The sequence below is a fragment of the Filicampus tigris genome, chromosome 14, assembly GCF_054856515.1.
Source record: "Filicampus tigris isolate MCC_2025a chromosome 14, RoL_Ftig_1.0, whole genome shotgun sequence".
Taxonomy (NCBI): domain Eukaryota; kingdom Metazoa; phylum Chordata; class Actinopteri; order Syngnathiformes; family Syngnathidae; genus Filicampus; species Filicampus tigris.
Genome location: NC_141230.1, coordinates 18019046 through 18038770, shown reverse-complemented (window position 1 = coordinate 18038770; position 19725 = coordinate 18019046). Strand labels below are relative to the sequence as shown.

The following is a 19725-nucleotide window of genomic DNA, read 5'->3' as shown; positions in this document are numbered from 1 at the left end:
GGTTTCAAACTAGGGTTAGGGTTTCAAACTAGGGTTAGGGTTTCCAGCTAGGGTTTCAAACTAGGGTTAGGGTTTCCAGCTAGGGTTTCAAACTAGGGTTAGGGTTTCAAACTAGGGTTTCAAACTAGGGTTAGGGTTTCAAACTAGGGTTTCAAACTAGGGTTAAGGTTTCAAGCTAGGGTTAGGGTTTCAAACTAGGGTTTCAAACTAGGATTTCAAACTAGGGTTAGGGTTTCCAACTAGGGTTTCAAACTAGGGTTAGGGTTTCCAACTAGGGTTTCAAGCTAGGGTTAGGGTTTCCAACTAGGGTTTCAAACTAGGGTTAGGGTTTCAAGCTAGGGTTAGGGTTTCACACTAGGGTTTCAAACTAGGATTTCAAACTGGGGTTAGGGTTTCCAGCTAGGGTTTCAAATTAGGTTTAGGGTTTCAACTTAGAGTTTCCAACTAGGGTTTCAAACTAGGGTTAGGGTTTCAAACTAGGGTTTCAAACTAGGGTTAGGGTTTCAAGCTAGGGTTAGGGTTTCAAATTAGGGTTTCAAGCTAGGGTTAAGGTTTCAAACTAGGGTTTCAAACTAGGGTTAGGGTTTCAAACTCGGGTTTCAAACTAGGGTTAGGGTTTCAAACTAAGGTTTCAAGCTAGGGTTAGAGTTTCAAACTAGGGTTTCAAACTAGGGTTAGGGTTTCTAGCTAGGGTTAGGGTTTCAAACTAGGGTTTCAAACTAGGGTTAGGGTTTCAAACTAGGGTTTCAAACTAGGGGTAGGGTTTCAAACTAAGGTTTCAAACTAGGGTTAGGGTTTCCAACTAGGGTTTCAAACTAGGGTTAGGGTTTCAAATTAGGGTTTCAAACTAGGGTTTCAAACTAGGATTTCAAATTAGGATTTCAAACTAGGGTTAGGGTTTCCAACTAGGGTTTCAAACTAGGGTTAGGGTTTCAAACTAGGGTTGGGGTTTCAAACTAGGGTTTCAAACTAGGGTTAGGGTTTCAAACAAGGGTTTCGAACTAGGGTTAGGGTTTCCAACCAGGGTTTTGAACTAGGGTTAGGGTTTCAAACTAGGTTTAGGGTTTCAAACTAGGGTTTCAAACTAGGGTTAGGGTTTCCAACTAGGGTTTCAAACTATGGTTTCGAACTAGGGTTAGGGTTTCCAACTAGGGTTTTGAACTAGGGTTAGGGTTTCAAACTAGGGTTAGGGTTTCCAACTAGGGTTTTGAACTAGGGCTAGGGTTTCAAACTAGGGTTTCATACTAGGGTTAGGTTTTCCAACTAGGGTTTCAAACTAGGGTTAGGGTTTCCAACTAGGGTTTCTAACTAGGGTTAGAGTTTCCAACTAGGGTTTCAAACTATGGTCAGGGTTTGGAAGTAGGGTTCCGAACTAAGATTTTGGTTTAGAAGTAGATTTTCAAACTTGAGTTAGGGTTTAGAAGTAGAGATCAAAATTGGGTTAGGGTTTAGAAGTAGGGTTTCAAAATAGGGTAAAGGGTTTCAAATTAAAATTAACGTTTAGTAGTACAGTTTCAAACTAGGATTAGGGTTTAGAAGTAGGGTTTCAAACTTGGATTCGGATTTAGAAGTAGGGTTTCAAACTTGGGCTAGGGTTTAGAAGTAGGGTTTCAAAATAGGGTTAAGGGTTTCAAATTAAAGTTAAGGTTTAGTAGTACAGTTTCAAACTAGGATTAGGGTTTAGAAGTAGGGTTTCAAACTTGGATTCGGATTTAGAAGTAGGGTTTCAAACTTGGGCTAGGGTTTAGAAGTAGGGTTTCAAACGAGGGTTAGGGTTTAGAAATCGAGTTTCAAACTCGCTGCAGATTTTTTTTCTGGATTTACATCATGTGTTTAACTCACTCCAGAGCCTGTCAAACAAGGACACATCTTCCCTGGAGGAGGTCACCCGCGTGGCGGAAGTGCTGAGTCGCAAGCATCCAGGCAGGAACTTCACACGCGTTGACGTGCAAATGAACACAGGCACGCTCGTCCTCCGCTCGAATCCACACCACTGCGGGCAAACTGAGCCCTCCCTCCGAGAAGCATGGGGGGCTCGACAAGCGTGCAGGTACCAGGTGGAGGAAGTGAAGGCTACCACGTCCTCAAAGTAAGTCCTGAATTCAACAGCAAGTGCAGCAAATTAATGTAATTGATTCGTGTGATATTGAGTGAACATTCAATATTTTGTTATGTTTTTGTGTGAGTCTCCAGAGAAACTGGATTTAAGTTGCTTGCTTTTTTCTTTCAAAGTTTTTAATTGTGTTGACGGAGCGTCGTGCCGTGTTCACGTACCATCAGATTTGCGAGTCATAGCTCAATTGACGTCTATTAACTGGTGTCGTATTTAACCCCACGCGAGTTACGCCCCCTTTTTGTTAACACCACCAACACCTTTTCATATAATTTGTCACTTATTTATTTTAAGAACTATTTTTTTCTGCAGGGTTGTGAATACGACGAGGTTTGAAATTGGTGTCTTTGAAGGCCTCTTTGGCAGCGCCCTGATTTTTGGTCGTTGTTAACAAAATGCTTCAAGAATAACCGGTGTGGTGACTTGACAAAATGGGCTCAACACGTCGATGTGATTTACGGAATTGCAGCACTACTCTATTTATTGCACAATGGACCCGGGTTTTATCTATTACATTCTAACTTTTGACATTTGGAAAATAATGTATAGTACATTTTAGTTTTAGGTCCGGGACGTTACTGAGATATTTTTTCTTTTCTTCTTTTGTGTGGAAAAATCCAAAACTGGCGAGCTGTGCATTACCCGACTTAATCCAACTCTTTTACCACCAGTATCACGACAGCAATTATAGAAAGTTCAGAAAGAAACCATCAATACTATGTAAAACACAATAGCAGAGCACGCAGTTTAGAATTAATATGTATCCAGGAACATAACCATAATACTGTATAAGAGCGTACAATAAAATACTCATCAGAGGTGCTGATTATATTTATCAATGTGTTCATGATTGTGTTTGCTAGTCGAAGTTTTTGCTCTGACTAACCAATCAGAGTATGGGAAAATGCTGACGTCATTGAGAGCCAGCGAGACGAAGATTGTGTGATGGGAGAAAAAATATCACTCACTCTCTTTGAATCGAGATTTTAAAAAATGCATAACATTTTTAACCTTCATATTTTGATGGGAGCGTTTCAGATACACACGTCTAAATTTCTTGTATTTTTTACGGAAATTGATATTTATTTCAGGTCTCTCGATAAAATAACAAATCAGAAATGTAGGTGGGTAATTGATATCTATTCAGACATTTCCAGAAAATAAGTCTCACTGGTTTCTTTTTCCTTTTTTTACATTATCGTTGTTATTGTCTTTTGAATTTCATTTATTGTCATTTGATATTTTTTGTGTGAGTAATATTTAGAATTGTGTTACAACTAATTGATTTAAGGCGTATATTTTTATTCGCCAAATTAAAAAAAAATGGTTTAAGAAACAGTCCCATTGCTAAAATAGGTTAAATTATATCGGCTACACTACAAGAACTCGTCCTGATGGCTCTGGGCTGAATAGGTTGACATGGCAACACAGAGAAGTTGAAATGTGATTGGAAAAAAATAAAATAAATTCATACTGTACACATACTGGAAGCAGTGCAGATGAGAGAAAATCTATAAAGAATAGACTGCTGGGAATAAATGTATCCAATTTCATGGAACAAATATTAGAATTTAGGTTGCAAACATAGTCAAAACTCCAATTAACCATCTCTGTCTCCCTTTCTGTATATATTTTATTTTTTTATTCCAGGTTCAGCAGAATTCTCCGGGTTATTGTGCAGGGCTGGAGCCGTTTTTTGATTTCATCATCGCAATATGTGACACCAGACTAGTAAGTCAAACCGGCGTGTGCAGTCCAAAAGATGGGTGTGGCCATATCATATATGTATTGCACGTGTGCTATGCCACAGAGCAAAGACAACGACACCCTGAAAGATATGCTGGAGAGTAACGTGGAAAAACCCACCAAACTGCTGCTGTACAGTAGCAGGACGCTGGACGTGAGGGAGACGGAGGTCGTCCCCAGCAGCATGTGGGGCGGCAGGGGACTGCTGGGGATCAGCATCCGCTTCTCCAACTTTGAAGGCGCGAGAGAAAATGTTTGGCATGTCTTGGTGGGTAGAAGCGGTTAAAAAACAAAAACAAAAACAAAAAACATTTCTGTGAATGCTGTATGTCAAAAGACTGAGAGATTCAAGCATCACTGATTTTTTTTTTCTGAACTGTAAACCATTAAAATGTTAAACAGCACACGTAGCGTAGCCATGGCTAAAAAAAAAAAAAAGCAATTAAAGGTGACAATAGTTTTATTTTATTTTTTGCATTTTTCACAATTTAAAATAGTTCCCAGGTGCCTTGAGAACATATCAAAATGCCAAAATACTACAATGGTTAAGAATCATGGCACACTTTTCACACTTCTTGCTGAAATCAGGATGTTTGAGAGGCTGGCCAATGGCGAGTACAGATTTTGTTACATGACAACAAGGGGCAGCGCTATGCGTGGCTCCACTTTTCAGTGTCTAAAAAAAAAAAAAAGATTATGGCCCTACAAGACAGCATGAATTCCATTTTGGCTGTTAGCAAATGCTAATCTGTTCGTCTAAAAAAAAAAAAAAATCACTGCAGCTCTGCTTACCTGTTGGTTTGTTGTGGTTCCGGCGTGGTTCAGCGCTTGCACGAAGCCACCACTGGCAAATTTAAAATGTCTTTTTTTTTTTTAAATTTAATTATACATTGTAACCTCGTCGCAAACGTCCCTTTTTTAACAAACAGCTCTGATTATGAACCAAATTTCATGGAAAAAAATTACCTCTGAGAAAATGCTATTCACAGTGTGTACGATATTTATAGTTTGTTTTAGTTGCGGAACATATTCTTGAAAGAAACATGTTTGGGTTGACCTCCGCTTTAAGAATCAAATCTCTGAATTCACTTTCCTGATTCTTTAGTTGTGCTTATTAACCAGATCGCTCTGATGTCATCCACTCTTCTCTCAAGCATTTGTAATGTCTTTTTATTGCGATGTGGTGGATGTCCAGCAAGTGGAGCCAAACTCTCCCGCAGCCCTGGCTGGCCTCATACCCTACACTGACTACATTGTAGGAGCTGAAACCTTCCTGGACAAGGTCGGCAATTTGATCCTAGCATGGACGTCGTGACGATGGCGTGACGCTGATCCGTTGATCCGCCGTTCTGTGTCTTCTCTCCAAACAGAACGACAATCTCTTCAAACTCATCAAAGCCCACGAAGGGAGGCTGCTCAAGCTCTACGTCTACAACACAGACACAGTCGAGTGTCGCGAGGTGTACGTCAGGCCAAATTGTAACTGGGGGGGAGCGGGCAGGTACGCCGGTCACCATGGAAACAAGTCCTCCTCAATTTGGACCGCGGTAGTAAATGTGAAAGATGAATTTTGTTTTTAGTCTAGGTTGTGGGATTGGCTACGGTTACCTGCACAGGGTACCCGTCACACCTTCCGCCAAGATCAAGCTTGTTCCTCCACCCGCTGACACTTTCTCAGAGGTAACGCAGCAGTTTTAAATGGGCCCCCTGAGAGGTTTCCAAATATTATTCACCGAGACGGAAACATTTTGATTAGCAGGTTGCTCTCACTGCTGTCATTCCAACCATTCCGGTGAATCTTTCAACTGCTTCCGAACAGACAAACTCATCTTTTGACCTCATCAGTGTTCAAACAGGTACGCCGAAGCTTCTTACTAAGTGCCTTGTTAGTCAATCTGAACATGAAACAAAGCCAATTCCATGTAGTGTATTTAAAACAAAAGACAGCCTCAGCTAGCTTAATGCTAACACATAATTAGAAAATTCACAAGCACAATGTTTACAATTAGCATCAATCGCGGCATTGTTACCCTTTACACAAGGCAGACCGACAATGTAACAATACACGCAGGCATATTTTCTTTATCCTCAGCGAAGAATGACTCATTACTGCTATACTGAGAACCCAAGAGAGGAGCTGAGCCTCCAGTACACAGTATCCGTATGTCTGTCTTATACAACCCCCCATGTGGCCAAGGCAGGCACACCAGAATAAGTAGCTCAAAGTATAGGCTCTGTAATATGGTCCACTACTTTTATTTTTTTTTATCAATTACATGTAATGCAAAATTTAAAAATTGTTCCCCTCTTAACTTACACAGTGCTTATACTGTGTCCATAGAAGTCATTCTAGTACCAGAGAAGTCATTTTTGACGGACAAAAGTAAAAAAAAAAAAAAAAAGTTTGGTTCGTCAACATTTTTTTAAACTAATTTTTAATGAGATTAAAGTAAACATTATTTTTGCACTGATTCAAAATCTGCACTATTTTTTTTCCCAGCAAATCAGGTTTTCATAGTAATGTAATAGAAGCATTTATGAACTAAGGGTTAGGTTCAGCAACAGATTTTTGAAACTGAAACGTCCGCTATAAATCAAAACATGGTAAAATCCGTATTGCGCAAGGTTTTATAAATCAAACTTAAAACAAAAAATGAAAAGGAAAAAAAGCATAGGCAATTTTTAAATCAACGCCAGAACACATTGAGAGACAAGTTAAGCCATCTCTGACTAAAATTTGCTGTTGACCCATATGATTAAAAAAAAAAAAAAAAAAAAAAAGTTACACATGACGTAATTTTAGAGTGTAGACTTGACTTGCTATCAAAACGTGTTCAACTGTTTTGCTAACATTGTGAATAGAGTCATAAAAACAAACTTACTTGGATTAGCCGATTACACTTGAAGGGGAAAAAAAAGGTGGCTGAAAGGTGAATATTGTCAATTGTGCGTCTCTAGATCATCCCTCTTCACCGCAGTCGGTCACAGTCTCCGCAATCACTCTGTCTTCGTCATCGGAACGTTCTCCTCCGACTTCCTGCGCAAATGCTGCTGTCACGCAGAATGAAGCATCTCCCTCTACTGTCGTCCAAACGATGAGTTCCCCGAGCCAAACTCCATTATGTGTAATCAGCTCTGACACGATAAATACCAAAGTGCCTGCAAACTCACCTTTACTCTGACAAACTGTGTGAGGATCAGATTGTCCTAACAATTGGTGCTGCTCGGGGGTTTAAGGTGATTTGTGGATTTACCATAAAAACTCTTCAAATATATTCTGTACTCATTTTTGGATTTTGTATAAAGAATTGTAAAATATGTTGTCGATATGAAACATTTATAAATGCGCTGCTCGTGTGCGTCTTTGTCATAGTTGTAGTTCTCCCCAAAGCCACAAGGTGTCACTATACTGATATCAAAGTAGTAATGGTTGAGGTAAGGCTGAAACGGAAAAGATACCCCATGTAGTCGACGGTTCACTTGGGGGGGGGGGGGGACAATTTCTGTCATTTATTATTCACTCTTAGTGGAACTATACAATTTGTACCCGAAGTGAAATATACAGCCCTTGAAAAAATAAGAGCAACAAAAGCAGCAAAATTAATCCACCCAAAAAGGCCTTTCCAAGTGGACATTTTAACACTGTACATGTTACTGCTGCATTTCGAAATTCAAAGACAAACTGTACAGAATATACTTTTCCAAGTTATCTGTATTAATATTCCTGCATAGGATTTTATGCCACAATTCTACATTTGGTTACTTTGTGCATGAAACGGAAGTACTGAAAGCTTCCCCGGCCTACGTGCCACTAGATGCCCCTTTGTATGCTACACGTTACATTCTCACGGCTAACAAACTCAAATTCAAGCCTAACGTATGGGAACGGAACATGAAACCAAATCAACAGTAATTCTACTTGGCGACTGTCCTCCATAAAGTCATTTTGAGCAGCTCAAACATGGTATCCTGCCACTGCCGTGACATTTAACCTTTAGCGGGGTGCCCAGTCTCCCTCAGGCTCGATCCATCTGCAACATTTCCACAGTGTCCACTCGCATTTTCTTCAAGGTACGGAGTCTGTTTCAGTGCTTTTGTCGTCTCCTCAAAGCGGCCGATTGGCCCATGTCCTTTACTCATTGAAAAAAAACAACAACAAAAAAACAACAATCCTTTACTGTCCGTCCATCCAGCGGTCAAGTCAGAGGAGACCCGGCAGGTGAGATGTGGTCACCCCGCTCCCTCCTGCCGCTCGCTGGCCTCTGGGAGGCTCGGCCTTGCGCTTGGTCAAGCTGCGTCACAGTATCAGGCCGTCATTATGAGATGATGCTGGAGGATGCCGGTCCTGAGCCAGCTGCATTCATCTGAAGATTCCCGGAGGAGCTGGACCTCCGTATGTGAGGGAGCAAGTAGGGGTCGCTTCCCATCTGGTGAACGCCGATCCGGTCCTCCTTCCTGTACGCCAGGCAGCGCCTTATAAAGGCCTGATAAAAGGAAGGTGGGGGAGTTTTATTTCAAGCGGAAATCAATCCATTTTTTTTTTCAAGAATATGTTCTACCCCAGGCCCACTAGGTGAAACAAAGCAATATAATTAATATGAAATATGAGTTAAGCAGCAATGTCCACCCGTTTGTAGCCATCTCTGGGGGTGGCCATTTTGTCACTTCTGTCGACTGAAAACGACATCACAACTACCCAGGGCTCGGGTAACGACCAATCACGGCGCGCCTGTTTTCTAAAGCTGAGACGTGATTGGTCGTTACCTGAGCCTGGGTAGTTGTGATGTCATTTTCAGTCGACAGAAGTGACAAAATGGCTGCCCCCGGAGACGGCTAAAAAGGGGTGGATTAACTCTTATTCCACAAACACGATATTTATCAGAATGTTTCATCTTGTGGGCTTGCATAGAACATATCTTGACAAAAATATGTTTGGGTTGACTTCCGCTTCAAGGCAGGAGTGTTAAATCTCATTTTTGTCATTTGGGCACAGTACTCAGAGGTCGAGTATATTATGACTTTGAAATTATGAATGTACATGTACTATGCATGAATGTCTCATCAGATCACAGACAGCTAGTAGCGATACAACTAGTTTTGAAATTAGAGCTGCAACAACTGATCGAACCAACAACCGACCATATCAAATCAAATGAAATTAATGGATCATTGTTTTGAGAATGAATGAATGGTTTTGAGATCTTAACTCATTCGCTGCCGGACGTCTTCAGACCCTCTCTTACCCTTAACGTTTGAAAAAAAATATATAAATAAGCGCTGTTGGCTGGCTAAACAAGAAAAAAGCAAAACAAACCTTCGCTTCATTACTGGAAACAGGCTTCACGGGGAATTGGACGTCGGTAGCTTTGAGTATCGTGTTCTCCTGAAGGATGTCCTGTTGTGACTGATTGTGGCCAAATGGCTGAAGACGGGCGAACAATTCTTAATCGTCGGGGGACATTTTAAACCAATTCAAAAAGAGGAACGCATTCCATTTTGGTCCTCACCTTCCTTCCATACAGACACTGGAAAAAGATGACACCGACAGACCACACGTCCACCTTGTTGGAGATCTTTGGAGGCTCTTTTCCAACCACAAAACATTCAGGAGGCAAGTACCTAAACACAGGATTCGACCACAACTGATTTAGTGGCTGTGCACGCTTAATAATGTTACAGTTCACAGGCTTGTGTTGCACATAGGACTTGTCTTCTCACCAATACGTCCCCGCGCCCTGCGACGTCAGGTCCATCCCGTCCACGCCGTAGTTGTCATCGTCCATGATTTTGGACAACCCAAAGTCAGTGATTTTAATTTCGCCACAGGCCGTCCCGTCCACTAACAGGATGTTACCTTCAAACAGAAGAACAAGCGTATTAGTTTTGTGTTCATCGCAACTGGCTCAAATTTCACACTAAGTGGGATTGAGATGAGAGCATCATTATTTCACTACGGCGAATACACTTTTTTTTTTTTTTTTTTTTTTGGTGGTATGCGGTGAGATTTGGCTCAATATTGGTCAGGGATCACTGCACTTGCTGACTCAACTGTGCTGTCTGTTAGTATAACGACAAGGTGGTTGGTCCATCATAGGTGTTGGTTTGGGTGCACCTTCATGTCAATTAAATATGTCGTTTTGTGGGGAAGCGGTCGTGGCGAAAAAAGGGAGGGAATTCGGTTTTGAGGATGAGCTATTTCAGGGTGGCAAATTCAAATTCAGTTCCAGACTGACTTTGTTAAACTGCTACAAGTTTTGTGGTCAGTAGTAATTTTTTTTTTTTTTTTTTTTTTTAAAGCAGGGGTCCACTGATCAAGTCAGAAGAGAACATTTACCTGGCTTAAGATCGTAATGGATGATAGGGGGCTTGATGTCATTCAGATATTTTAGCGCGTTGACAATCTGCATGACAATGGACCGGGCCTCCTTCTCCGACATGAGCTTGTGCTGCTTCAAGTAGAAATCCAGGTCGTTGCCGTCGCAGTACTCCATAACAGTGCAAAACCTGTCCGACCAAGACAGCGGCGTAAAAGGCCACGTCCAACCACCAAAGCCAAGCATCGGCCCCGCTTCGCAAAGCAGAACTCAAAATTCTCGAGGTGACTAACGTGTCTGTGTCCAGTGAGAAGTAGTCATAAAGTTTCACGATTCTGGGATGGTCCAGCTCCTTGTGTATTCTGTACTCTCGACACGCATGCCTGTAGAGAGCGAAGCAGAGCTCAGAAGATGCAGACTACGGGCAAAAGTATCATTCTGAAGGCGACGTGGATTTCGGATTGAGCCTACGTACTTGTGGTAGTTCTCCTTTTTCTCATCCCTCCAGTTTTTGTTGAGTTGGTGGATTTTTACAGCGGCATATCTTTGCTCGATCAGGTCAAAAGCCTGCACGACACGGAAGGCTGTTAGTGAGCTATTTTTGTCACAAACACTCCCCCCCCCCCCCCCCATCGCCTCGGTAACTTGATCGACTTGCCTTGTAAACTTCACTAAATCCCCCTCTCCCGAGAAGGTGCAAGAGCAGGTAGCGTTCATTCAACGTAGGGTGGTCTTTAAATCTGTGGATGGAGTAAAAGCAAACAGAGAACACGGAGTGACACATTCGGAAACCGACTTATTACCCAGTGAGCACACTGCGTAGTGCGTTGGACCTTCACTTTTTAACTTTTCTTTTACCCGTAATGTTTGAAAAATTGTGAAAAAAAATATAAACAAGTTCCTGGGATTGAATGGCTGAACTGCGAAAAGACAAGTCAATTCGTCAATGGCAGTGAATGAGTTAAGAGGGAAAAAAAACAAAAAAACTTCATACTAGGGCTTGGGGGGGGGGGAGCATCTGGTCATATAGATGTCTACTACACATTATTTGTTTTTATTTAGTACAGCCAAGTCATTTTGTTTTTATAGCGCCAGCGAGATGTGCACCATAAATATTGCTCGTTTAATTGCTGGTTGTGCAAGCAGCGGTGTTTTGAACGGCGGCCTTGTGTGAATGCCAAGCTCCCCAATGATAAGAGACATTGATTCTCACTCACTGTGAGCTGTCTTCATTATTTAATCTCTTCAGTTCCCGAATGTGAAGGTTGCGCACCCTCTCCAGACGCTCCAGCTCTGCCTGGATCTCGGCTTCTTCCTATGAAACATTCAAGTGCACAAACGCATGAAACTTCAGAGGAGTGCCTACAAGGAGAGGGGCTCATCAAACCCCGCTTGTCCACATCTTATGAGCACTGTTGAATATTAATGATCGGGCTTTGTGCAGGCTTGTTTGTCGTCACAAAATCAATAGGAACGTCTCCAAAAGTACATTCGACTCTCCCGATTATTAAACAGCGATTTTCTACATATTATTCTTACAGGCCTGAGGTGCTTTTATGCCATTTTGGTCCCTGCAAGATGATCTATTTTAACTCTCGGCATGCTCACTGATCGACAAACCTTCTTGAGGTGTCCAAGTCGCAGTTTGAAGATCTCCTCCTGTTCGTGGTACTCAGCTAGTGTCAGCCTTTCAAGATATAGACAAGGAGGAAAAAGTAAGATCACGTTTTTTAAGATTATAATACTAATTCACTCAGTTATGGTACAATTAAGCAACCAGACCTCTGAAAATAAAAAAAAATACAATGAGTCCTCTTCAAGGTCTAGGTTTCAGTTATCAGTATATATTGTAGGCACTTTTGTAGCTTAAAGCGGAGGTCAACCCGAACACATTTTTTTCAAGAATATGTTCCCATTTTGCGTTTGTGGAATATAAATTAAGCATAAAAATGCACTCGTTTTTTAGCCATCTCTGGGGGCGGCCATTTTGTCTTCTGTCGACCGAAAATGACATCACAACTGCTCACAACGACCAATCGCGGCTGACCTGTTTTCTGAATGCGAGCCACGATTGGTCGTTGTGAGCAGTTGTGATGTCATTTTCGGTCGACAGAAGACAAAATGGCCGCCCCCAGAGATGGCTAAAAAAGAGTGGATTAACACTTAATCCACAAATGCAAAATTGATCAGAATACCCTAGTGGGCTTGCATAGAACATATTCTTGAAAAAGATATGTTTGTGTTGACTTCCCTTTTAAGTATAAAAGTCAGAATTTTGGTATTGTGACTATGTGAATAACAATCAAGCAAAGAGAAGTGAAAGTGAAGTTTGAGTCAACGCCCTGACTTAACTCATTCACTGCCAGACATTTTCAGACCTTCCCTTTACCCTAATGTTTGAAAAAAAATTGAAAGAGATAAAAATCTACTCCTGCGATTGAATGGCTGGACCGTGAAAAGACAAGTAAATTCGTCGGTGGCAGTGAATGAGTTAAAAAGGTGTACTTACAGCTGAGGTAGGCTAGGTTTCAGGAAAGGATCACTTTCTGCTCCATTCACTGCCTTGGTTTTGCGTTGCTTTGGCTCAGAGTTTGTCGCGGGTGCTTGCGAGTTGTTGGACGAAGGCGGTTTCCTCTTGGCTAGTAGTTTTCTCTGCCTCTCGATGTCCTCCCTTTGCTGATTGATCGACTCCTGCTGTCTGAAAAGGAAATGGGATTTTGTTTGATGTTACTGCGCTTTTACTTTTTTTTTTTTTTTAGAGACATTTGGGAAAAATGCTCCAAGAATAGCAGTTGTTTTGACAAGATCAGCATTTGTTTTCGCATTCGGAGCAAATTAAGAATACATAAAAAACGATTGCGCAATGCCACCGCTGCGAAAGCGCCTCACTTGACGAGGTTCTGGAAGGCGTAGCCGTCCGTCCACTGTTCGGTGAACGATGCGCCGTGCCTCACTGTGGTGAAATGGCCCAACCGGAGGCGATCCTGCATGCTCTTCTCCCGACAGGCCTGCTTCTCTTGGTTGCTCTGACGAGCCAAAGCAAACGGAGGTCAGCAACCGGCGCTGCACAAAAACGCCTCATCTTTGCGTTATGGAAGTCGACGCACCTTCTCTATGAGTAATTTCTTGCTCATGGTGATGCACTTATTCAAGCGTTCCTTGTATTTTTCAAGTAATTTCTGTTGTTCATCTATTTGTCTCCTGAGATCACAGTTGGCCTGGAAAAACGGGAAACTATTCATTCAGTCGTCAGCCACGCAAATCATACAGTTGCGTCATTTGAAAAACAAACAAAAGGTTTCGTTCCAGCGACGTGCGTAACGCTTTTCAGGCAAATTTGCAAAAGAGACGGCTGCATACCCGTAACAAATCATCTATTCTCCCCTCCTTCTTCTCAAGGTCTAGATTCTTGGTGCTTTCAAGGGCGGCCAGCTTCAACACGGTGAGGTCAGTCTGCTTGGCAAAGAAAAATAACGTGGAATGGGTTTGACAAAAAAAAAAAAAAAAAGTGGCTTCAAAAGAACTACCAATATGATGAGCAGAAAGAGTCCCTTCACCTGAACACATTTAACCGCAACTTGTTTTGGATGTGCCATGTGGTCACCAAAGGACAGACTGGTGGGAGAGGAGCTGTTTTGTCTACCCTGCAACTGAAGAGATAGCATTTGCGTTGACAACTTTTAAACACAGCACAGACGTTTTGGGCAAAACTTACAGCAGTGCCCTGAGCGGAGTGCGAATGAGAATTCTGAGGGGAACGAATCACTGGTGGGAGGCCTCTCACCGGGCTGGACCCATTCCCTCCCTGGAACTACAAGGGGAGGAGGAGAAAAAAAAAAAAAAAAAAAAAACAGGACTGAAAAAAGAATGCCATCACTGATAACAATTGAGAGTAGCGGATCTGCGAGTGCTTCATTTTTATTTGCTACTTTTTTTTTTTTTTTTAAGCATAAAGGAGTAAGATAGGGAGCAATTCTCTCAGTGGTTCCTTTCAACAAACTGGAAAACTTACGTCAAAATAATCACTTATCTTGGGGCCCCGCACGGTTGTCTTTCCTGGGTAGAGGGAAGAAAACAGATAATGTCAGCTTTTTTTTTTTTTTAATTTTTACATGTGGAACATTGCAATAAGAGAGAAACACAAAAGATACTTGCCTTGGCTACTCTCTGACTGAATGTCAGGTTTTCTTTTTCTGCCTCTGGGTGTTTCAGACTGCTTTTTCTCTGGAGTCTAAATACAGATAATATACTATGTTATTTACAAATATATGTATATGCCATACACTTTCTAAACTAGTGCTGCATCTGGACTATTCTCATAAATAACCAGTCACTTAGAACTACTCGCAATAACGTCATTTTTGAAAAAATGACTTTAAACTGCTCGCAATGACGTCATTTTTGAAAAAATGACTTAGCCGTTTTAAGACTTTGAGCCTTGGATTCTTGTATGATAACTCCCGGGCCCGGCTGCTGGGCAATTACCTCCACTTTCACCAGTTATGTAATCTTAGTTGATGTAAATCTACACTGGAGTGAAACTGTAGAACCAAAAACAGATTGATAACATTGCTTTCCGCGCGGGAAGCATTGTTGTTAATTCAGTGTGAAAACCGACATCCAGTTCGCCGTGAAAAAGGCTGGAAAGTGTGAAAACAAAACCGAAGGTCAAGCGTCTCCTTAGGCTCAATCAACGCCGATTATATTCCGTTTTGACCCAAAACTCACCGAGTAAGCTGGTGAACCACCTCGTTTCACATCTGAACCCTGCAAATAAGAGAGAGAAAAATATTAGACCAAAAGAAACAGAGAGAAGCTCCATTTACATGACATTTTGAACCCAGAACTACCTAGATCAAACCAAAACCTTATTTCAAAATCTTTGTCCGAGGAGACCATGGATTCCCTGAGCAAGTTCATTTTAGTTAAGTCTTTTAGCAGATTGTAATAAGCTTCATTTCTAAATGACTGTAAACAAACAAACATTGTTTCAGAAAGTGAATAGTTGCCCACAAGTTTACGGAGTCCTGCTTGGCTTGATGCGGACGTTTCAATGCTTATAACTCCAAACAACAACATGGTGGTTTTGACAGGCACACAAACACACTTGGGCTTTAAAAAAAAAAAAAAAAAAAAAAAAAAAGTTTCACACACACATAATGGTGGAAGAATTGAACACTTTAAAAAGGTACCTCTGACTCCTTGTCGCTTGAAGATCCCAAGCTTCCAAAACTATGGTTTGAACATTCATTATTGGTCAAACCCTAAAATGAAAAGCGTTGTCATTGACATCCCACGCGCCATCACAAATGACCAAGATTGTTTGGTTTTATTCAACGAATAAATTGAGGGCTCACTTTAGTGCCTCCGCTCGCGCTCCCGGTGCTGCCGCCGGTGCTGCCGCCGACCCCGCCCATAAAACGAGCCTCCAGCAGCTCCTGTCTGCGGGGGTCCAGGCTGTGCAGCTCCTCCATGGCGCCTGCGAACATTAGCGACAATTAACAGCACATCTGGGTTACTGGAGACTATTTTTTTAATTGGGAGACCTGGAGGACACACTCAAGAGCAGAAAGCAGACGACCGCAGCGCTGTCATAAAAGCAGTAATAATGCTTTGGCTTAAGCGCGCTTTTTTTTTTTTTGGGCCATAGTTACTCCACTGCAAGGTGTGCGGAATGAGTCACATTGCTCAACACAAATGTCATGTGAAGTGCAGGACCAATGTCTCGACAGTGAGTCAAGGATGAATAATTCATTCTTATCGGGCTATAGCGCGAGCTCCCAGGGCGCCAGCATCTCCGCAACCTCAGTAAACCAGCGTGATAATGACGCCGCCATTTTGTATCTGCAAATCAAGCTGGACAGTGGCTTTGCAAAATACTAAGAAGAGAAAATATAAAAACTGATGAAGTTAATCAAAACAAACGGTGCAAGAATAAGTTAACCTTTGCGGGATGGTTGAACAAAAAAAACCACACACAGACAGACTAGGGCAGATTACAAGGGACTGGTTCATAATTTAGAGGCTCGTCACTAAAAACTAAGGGTGCAATGATTTCCAAAATTCACTGTTCAGTTTGATTCGATAAAAAAACAAATTTAGAAATTTTTTAAAGATGCTATCCTTTTTCATGTTTTTTTTTTTTTTAATTAAGTTATTAACTTTGACGTTCCCTAAAATAAAAGACACAAAGATGGTTTGACATCATTTCCTCTTGACTTAAAGCTCTGTCATCTCTCCGTCCTCAACTCAGAAGGCAATGTGAAATAACACTCGGAGTTGATTCTGAACCACCAAAAAGTTGTGCCCATTTTTCAAAAGAAGCCGTTTAACATTGCAGTTTGCAAAGCAAAATTAGCATTTTGTGGCCCACCAAAACGCATAGAATTGTGTAATTTTTACAGTAAACTTGGCAATATACAATCTGCTTGCTTGTTAAGTTCACTGCTAAGACCAAAACAAAATCGGCCAAGCAACAAATTTTTCTCAAAAGCTCCTAAATTGGGCCCCTCTTAAATTGAGGTAACACTGGAGTTTCTTACATTTGCCATTCGACGGAACAAATATTAATCCAATATATGCCTTTGAGATACAATTGCAATCCGAGTATTGGTTCACTCAAGAGTGAATTTTAGTTGATTATGTCAAGACGATTCTACTCACATCCACATTGTTTTTGTTTTTATATGCAAAGCATCGTCATCTTCAGACCTGGTGCCAAGTCTTAAGACACCTGACGACAGCTGAGAGCAGTCTCAGCCCTGATTGACCATGACTGCATAATAAATCAATCATTAATCAAAAGATGACAAAAACACTTCAGTTTTATGTTTCAGGACATAAACTAAACTGGCCCTATTAAATTTGCTAAATATAATCTGGTATTATTCACTTGTGTATTAAGATACATTTGGCACATTGCAGACTATTTATAACCTACTCACTAGTGTTATCAAGCATAATGATAGGTCTCAAAATTACATCTTGTTTTTTTTTTTTTCCTCAATCAATTTCTAAGGGGCAATATTTATGGTATTAATTTGTTAAAATAATTTCATTACGTATACGACAAAGCATAAATGTTTACATGAATATCAACATTTCAATTAAAAGCTAAAGAGGAATATTTATTTTTCAAAATATTTCCATAAAAATCGTTACCCTTCAGATTATATGATTTACTGTTAGTCTGACGTGAAGTGAAGTGATTGAATTTCAGTCTCCATTTGAAGCAGTTTATGACAAAAATATGAGAAACAAGTTACATACAATCTTACATTTATGTATAGTGAACATGTACAATTGTTCAAAAGTTAACATTTTTGGTTTAAAAAAAAAAAAAAAAAAAATATATATATATATATATATATATATATATATATATATATATATATATATATATATATATATATTAGTATAACAGCAAGCAACAACCACTTTAAAAACCTTGAGAGAGGACTGTCTCTCTCATACAGCCTCTTTGATGTCCTTACATTAAAGTAATTGTTTTTAACGTTTGATGCTATAATGTCATTCGGTCATGTTTCACTGTGCAATATTGCACTGAAGCTCGATTTGAAGAAAATCGTGAATCGAATCAAAATCGCAACAACTGCCAGTAAAATCAAAAGTAGGTATGTTCCAAAAATCTGTAGAATAATCGATTTGAAAAATATTTTAGTGCCAAGCCCCGAATGTTTGGAAGAGTACGGGAAAGGTTCGTAAGAGTATGGGGAGGGTCATAAAGATGTAACAAATACAAATAAAGAGTATTCAAATAAATATATGGTTGCTACTTCAGATTTTTGTGCCTTCGCCTTCACACAACAAGCGTGATCACGAATAGCTAAAACAATTTGGCGGGTCGGGGGGAACAAAGTTGTGGTAAGGACAATGCAAGTGAGGATGATAAATTTCACGATTAATATGATTACAAAGTAGATAAAAAAAATAATTAAGGAACAAGCCACCTTGCTTCTTTTTTCATCCCTGTCGCTGTTTCAGTGAGACAATGGAATGAGTAGAAAATAATTTGTTTAAAGGGGGAGGGGCGTATATTGACGTCTTCCATGAAGATTTCCAAAGAACTTGCTGACTCATTACTTATAGCTGGCTACTACAGCTGTTGCAATGATTTAAAACTGATACCACCGGTGACTGCTGCTCCTAAAGTCAACAACTGCTGCTCCGGGTTTTCTCATGTCATTATCTGAACAGGTTAAAATACTGTTTAGATGGCCAGGACAGAGATGTCATTTTTACAAACTCTCTAAGACCTCCCTCTTTGGTGCAACTGAAGCCACAATGAGATAGGAATACAAAACCACTGCCGTTTGACCCAGTAACTTTCCGACACATTAATACAAGCAAGCCATGTGTTTTTCTAAAGGTTTGCCCAGAAGGCCTCTGTGTACTAGAATTATCTATATTCAAGCCCCTGCTAGAACAAGTGGTTGAACCCTTACAGCCATGGCTGTGAATGTCATTTTAACTCCATGCTGCTCAGCACTGACCACCTGTTTATGGCACAGACACTTGAGAAAGTCCTAAAAAGCTCTGGCATTAATAAATGGCCCACTTCCAACAAGTTCATTGCATCGGTCGTGTAAATACAATGCGGTTTTTACAAAATGTTATTGTTTGGACCTTCTCCATCTTTACAGAATATTTCTATACCCCAATCTGATTCAGAATCCCCCGTTTGGGTCAACATTTGACAGGAAACTACAAGAGGTGTGCAAGAGAAACAGGATGCACAGGCCAAACGTGTCCACTTTGAACTTAAAATGGTGTCAATGTGTGGCTTTGTAGCAGTGACATCCGATTTAGCAAGTTACTCTTAGCTGCTGTGATGAAAGGTCACGTCAGGCTAAAGTGATTTCTTTGAACATTTCATGTCAAGCCTCAGCCGCATTAATTGTTAAACGCTGAGCTTGGTGCAAAGTGATGATAGACGTCATGTTGTGACACGACCATCGCCACACAATGGTGGATGTCCACCTATATGCAAGCATGCCAACTGCTGATAAAGACATCGCATCGGTAACCATCAGCAGACATTGCTTTGTCCCCACATCCCCCCCCCCCCCCCTTCATCGTTAACTTGACTAGCTCGTGCAAACGGTGCATGCTTAACATGGCTGCAAGCATTCACAGCAATCGCAACCATTCCTACGCAATACCTGTCGACTATATGCGTGCAATTGTTTCAAAGGTAATAATCGCAATCCCATAGCAATGGAAAAGACGATGCTTAGGTGTTGCTAGCTAGTAGCCAAAAGAGCCTCAGTGGACTTTGGAGTCGACATTCTGCTAACGTTCACGCTTCACGACTAAGCGTATTCACTACCGTCGTCTCGCTGCAATTTCCTTCCCGTTCTACCCCCGCAAAAAACAACTGCCAGGGGGGAAAACACACACATTAATCATCCCCCAAATGTACCACAATACCTTCAAGGGCCTTCAGCAGCGCCGTGGTATGTTGCTGAAAACACGGTCCGTGTTGAGGACGTGGAGAGCTGGGACCAAAGATGGCGGCCCCTCCAAACTTCC

General features: G+C 41.1%; 2 protein-coding genes across 2 annotated transcripts; one reads left to right on the top strand and one right to left on the bottom strand.

Annotated features, from left to right (window-relative positions):
* Positions 1 to 1877: 1877 nt before the first annotated feature.
* Positions 1878 to 7207, top strand: LOC147136636 (Golgi reassembly-stacking protein 2-like). Its single transcript, XM_086051121.1, has 8 exons — positions 1878 to 2089; positions 3764 to 3844; positions 3924 to 4127; positions 5055 to 5141; positions 5230 to 5360; positions 5440 to 5539; positions 5616 to 5715; positions 6818 to 7207. Exons 1-8 carry the CDS (start codon positions 2027 to 2029, stop codon positions 7039 to 7041), a joined length of 990 nt encoding a protein of 329 aa, XP_085907247.1. The 5' UTR covers positions 1878 to 2026; the 3' UTR covers positions 7042 to 7207.
* A 135-nt stretch (positions 7208 to 7342) lies between these two features.
* On the bottom strand, positions 7343 to 19663 carry tlk1a (tousled-like kinase 1a). Its single transcript, XM_086051112.1, has 22 exons — positions 19624 to 19663; positions 15531 to 15652; positions 15366 to 15437; positions 14902 to 14940; positions 14329 to 14404; positions 14186 to 14229; positions 13889 to 13984; positions 13731 to 13823; positions 13534 to 13626; positions 13281 to 13391; positions 13063 to 13199; positions 12683 to 12871; positions 11794 to 11860; positions 11391 to 11488; positions 10832 to 10913; positions 10649 to 10740; positions 10467 to 10556; positions 10194 to 10363; positions 9578 to 9713; positions 9367 to 9478; positions 9174 to 9281; positions 7343 to 8343 (listed from the first exon to the last, which is right to left on the bottom strand). The coding sequence occupies exons 2-22, from the start codon at positions 15645 to 15647 to the stop codon at positions 8176 to 8178; spliced, it is 2190 nt and encodes a 729-aa protein (XP_085907238.1). The 5' UTR covers positions 15648 to 15652; positions 19624 to 19663; the 3' UTR covers positions 7343 to 8175.
* Positions 19664 to 19725: the final 62 nt, after the last annotated feature.

Excerpts from the sequence above, each read along its gene's own strand:
- LOC147136636 (XM_086051121.1), top strand. The coding sequence starts at position 2,027 with ATGGGGGGCTCGACAAGCGTGCAGGTACCAGGTGGAGGAAGTGAAGGC. Across the intron at positions 3,845-3,923 it reads CAATATGTGACACCAGACTA|AGCAAAGACAACGACACCCT; the intron begins GTAAGTCAAACC and ends GCTATGCCACAG. Across the intron at positions 5,716-6,817 it reads CCTCATCAGTGTTCAAACAG|ATCATCCCTCTTCACCGCAG; the intron begins GTACGCCGAAGC and ends GTGCGTCTCTAG.
- tlk1a (XM_086051112.1), bottom strand. The coding sequence starts at position 15,647 with ATGGAGGAGCTGCACAGCCTGGACCCCCGCAGACAGGAGCTGCTGGAG. Across the intron at positions 11,861-12,682 it reads AAACCTAGCCTACCTCAGCT|GCTGACACTAGCTGAGTACC; the intron begins GTAAGTACACCT and ends ATATCTTGAAAG. Across the intron at positions 10,741-10,831 it reads GATTTAGTGAAGTTTACAAG|GCTTTTGACCTGATCGAGCA; the intron begins GCAAGTCGATCA and ends CGTGTCGTGCAG.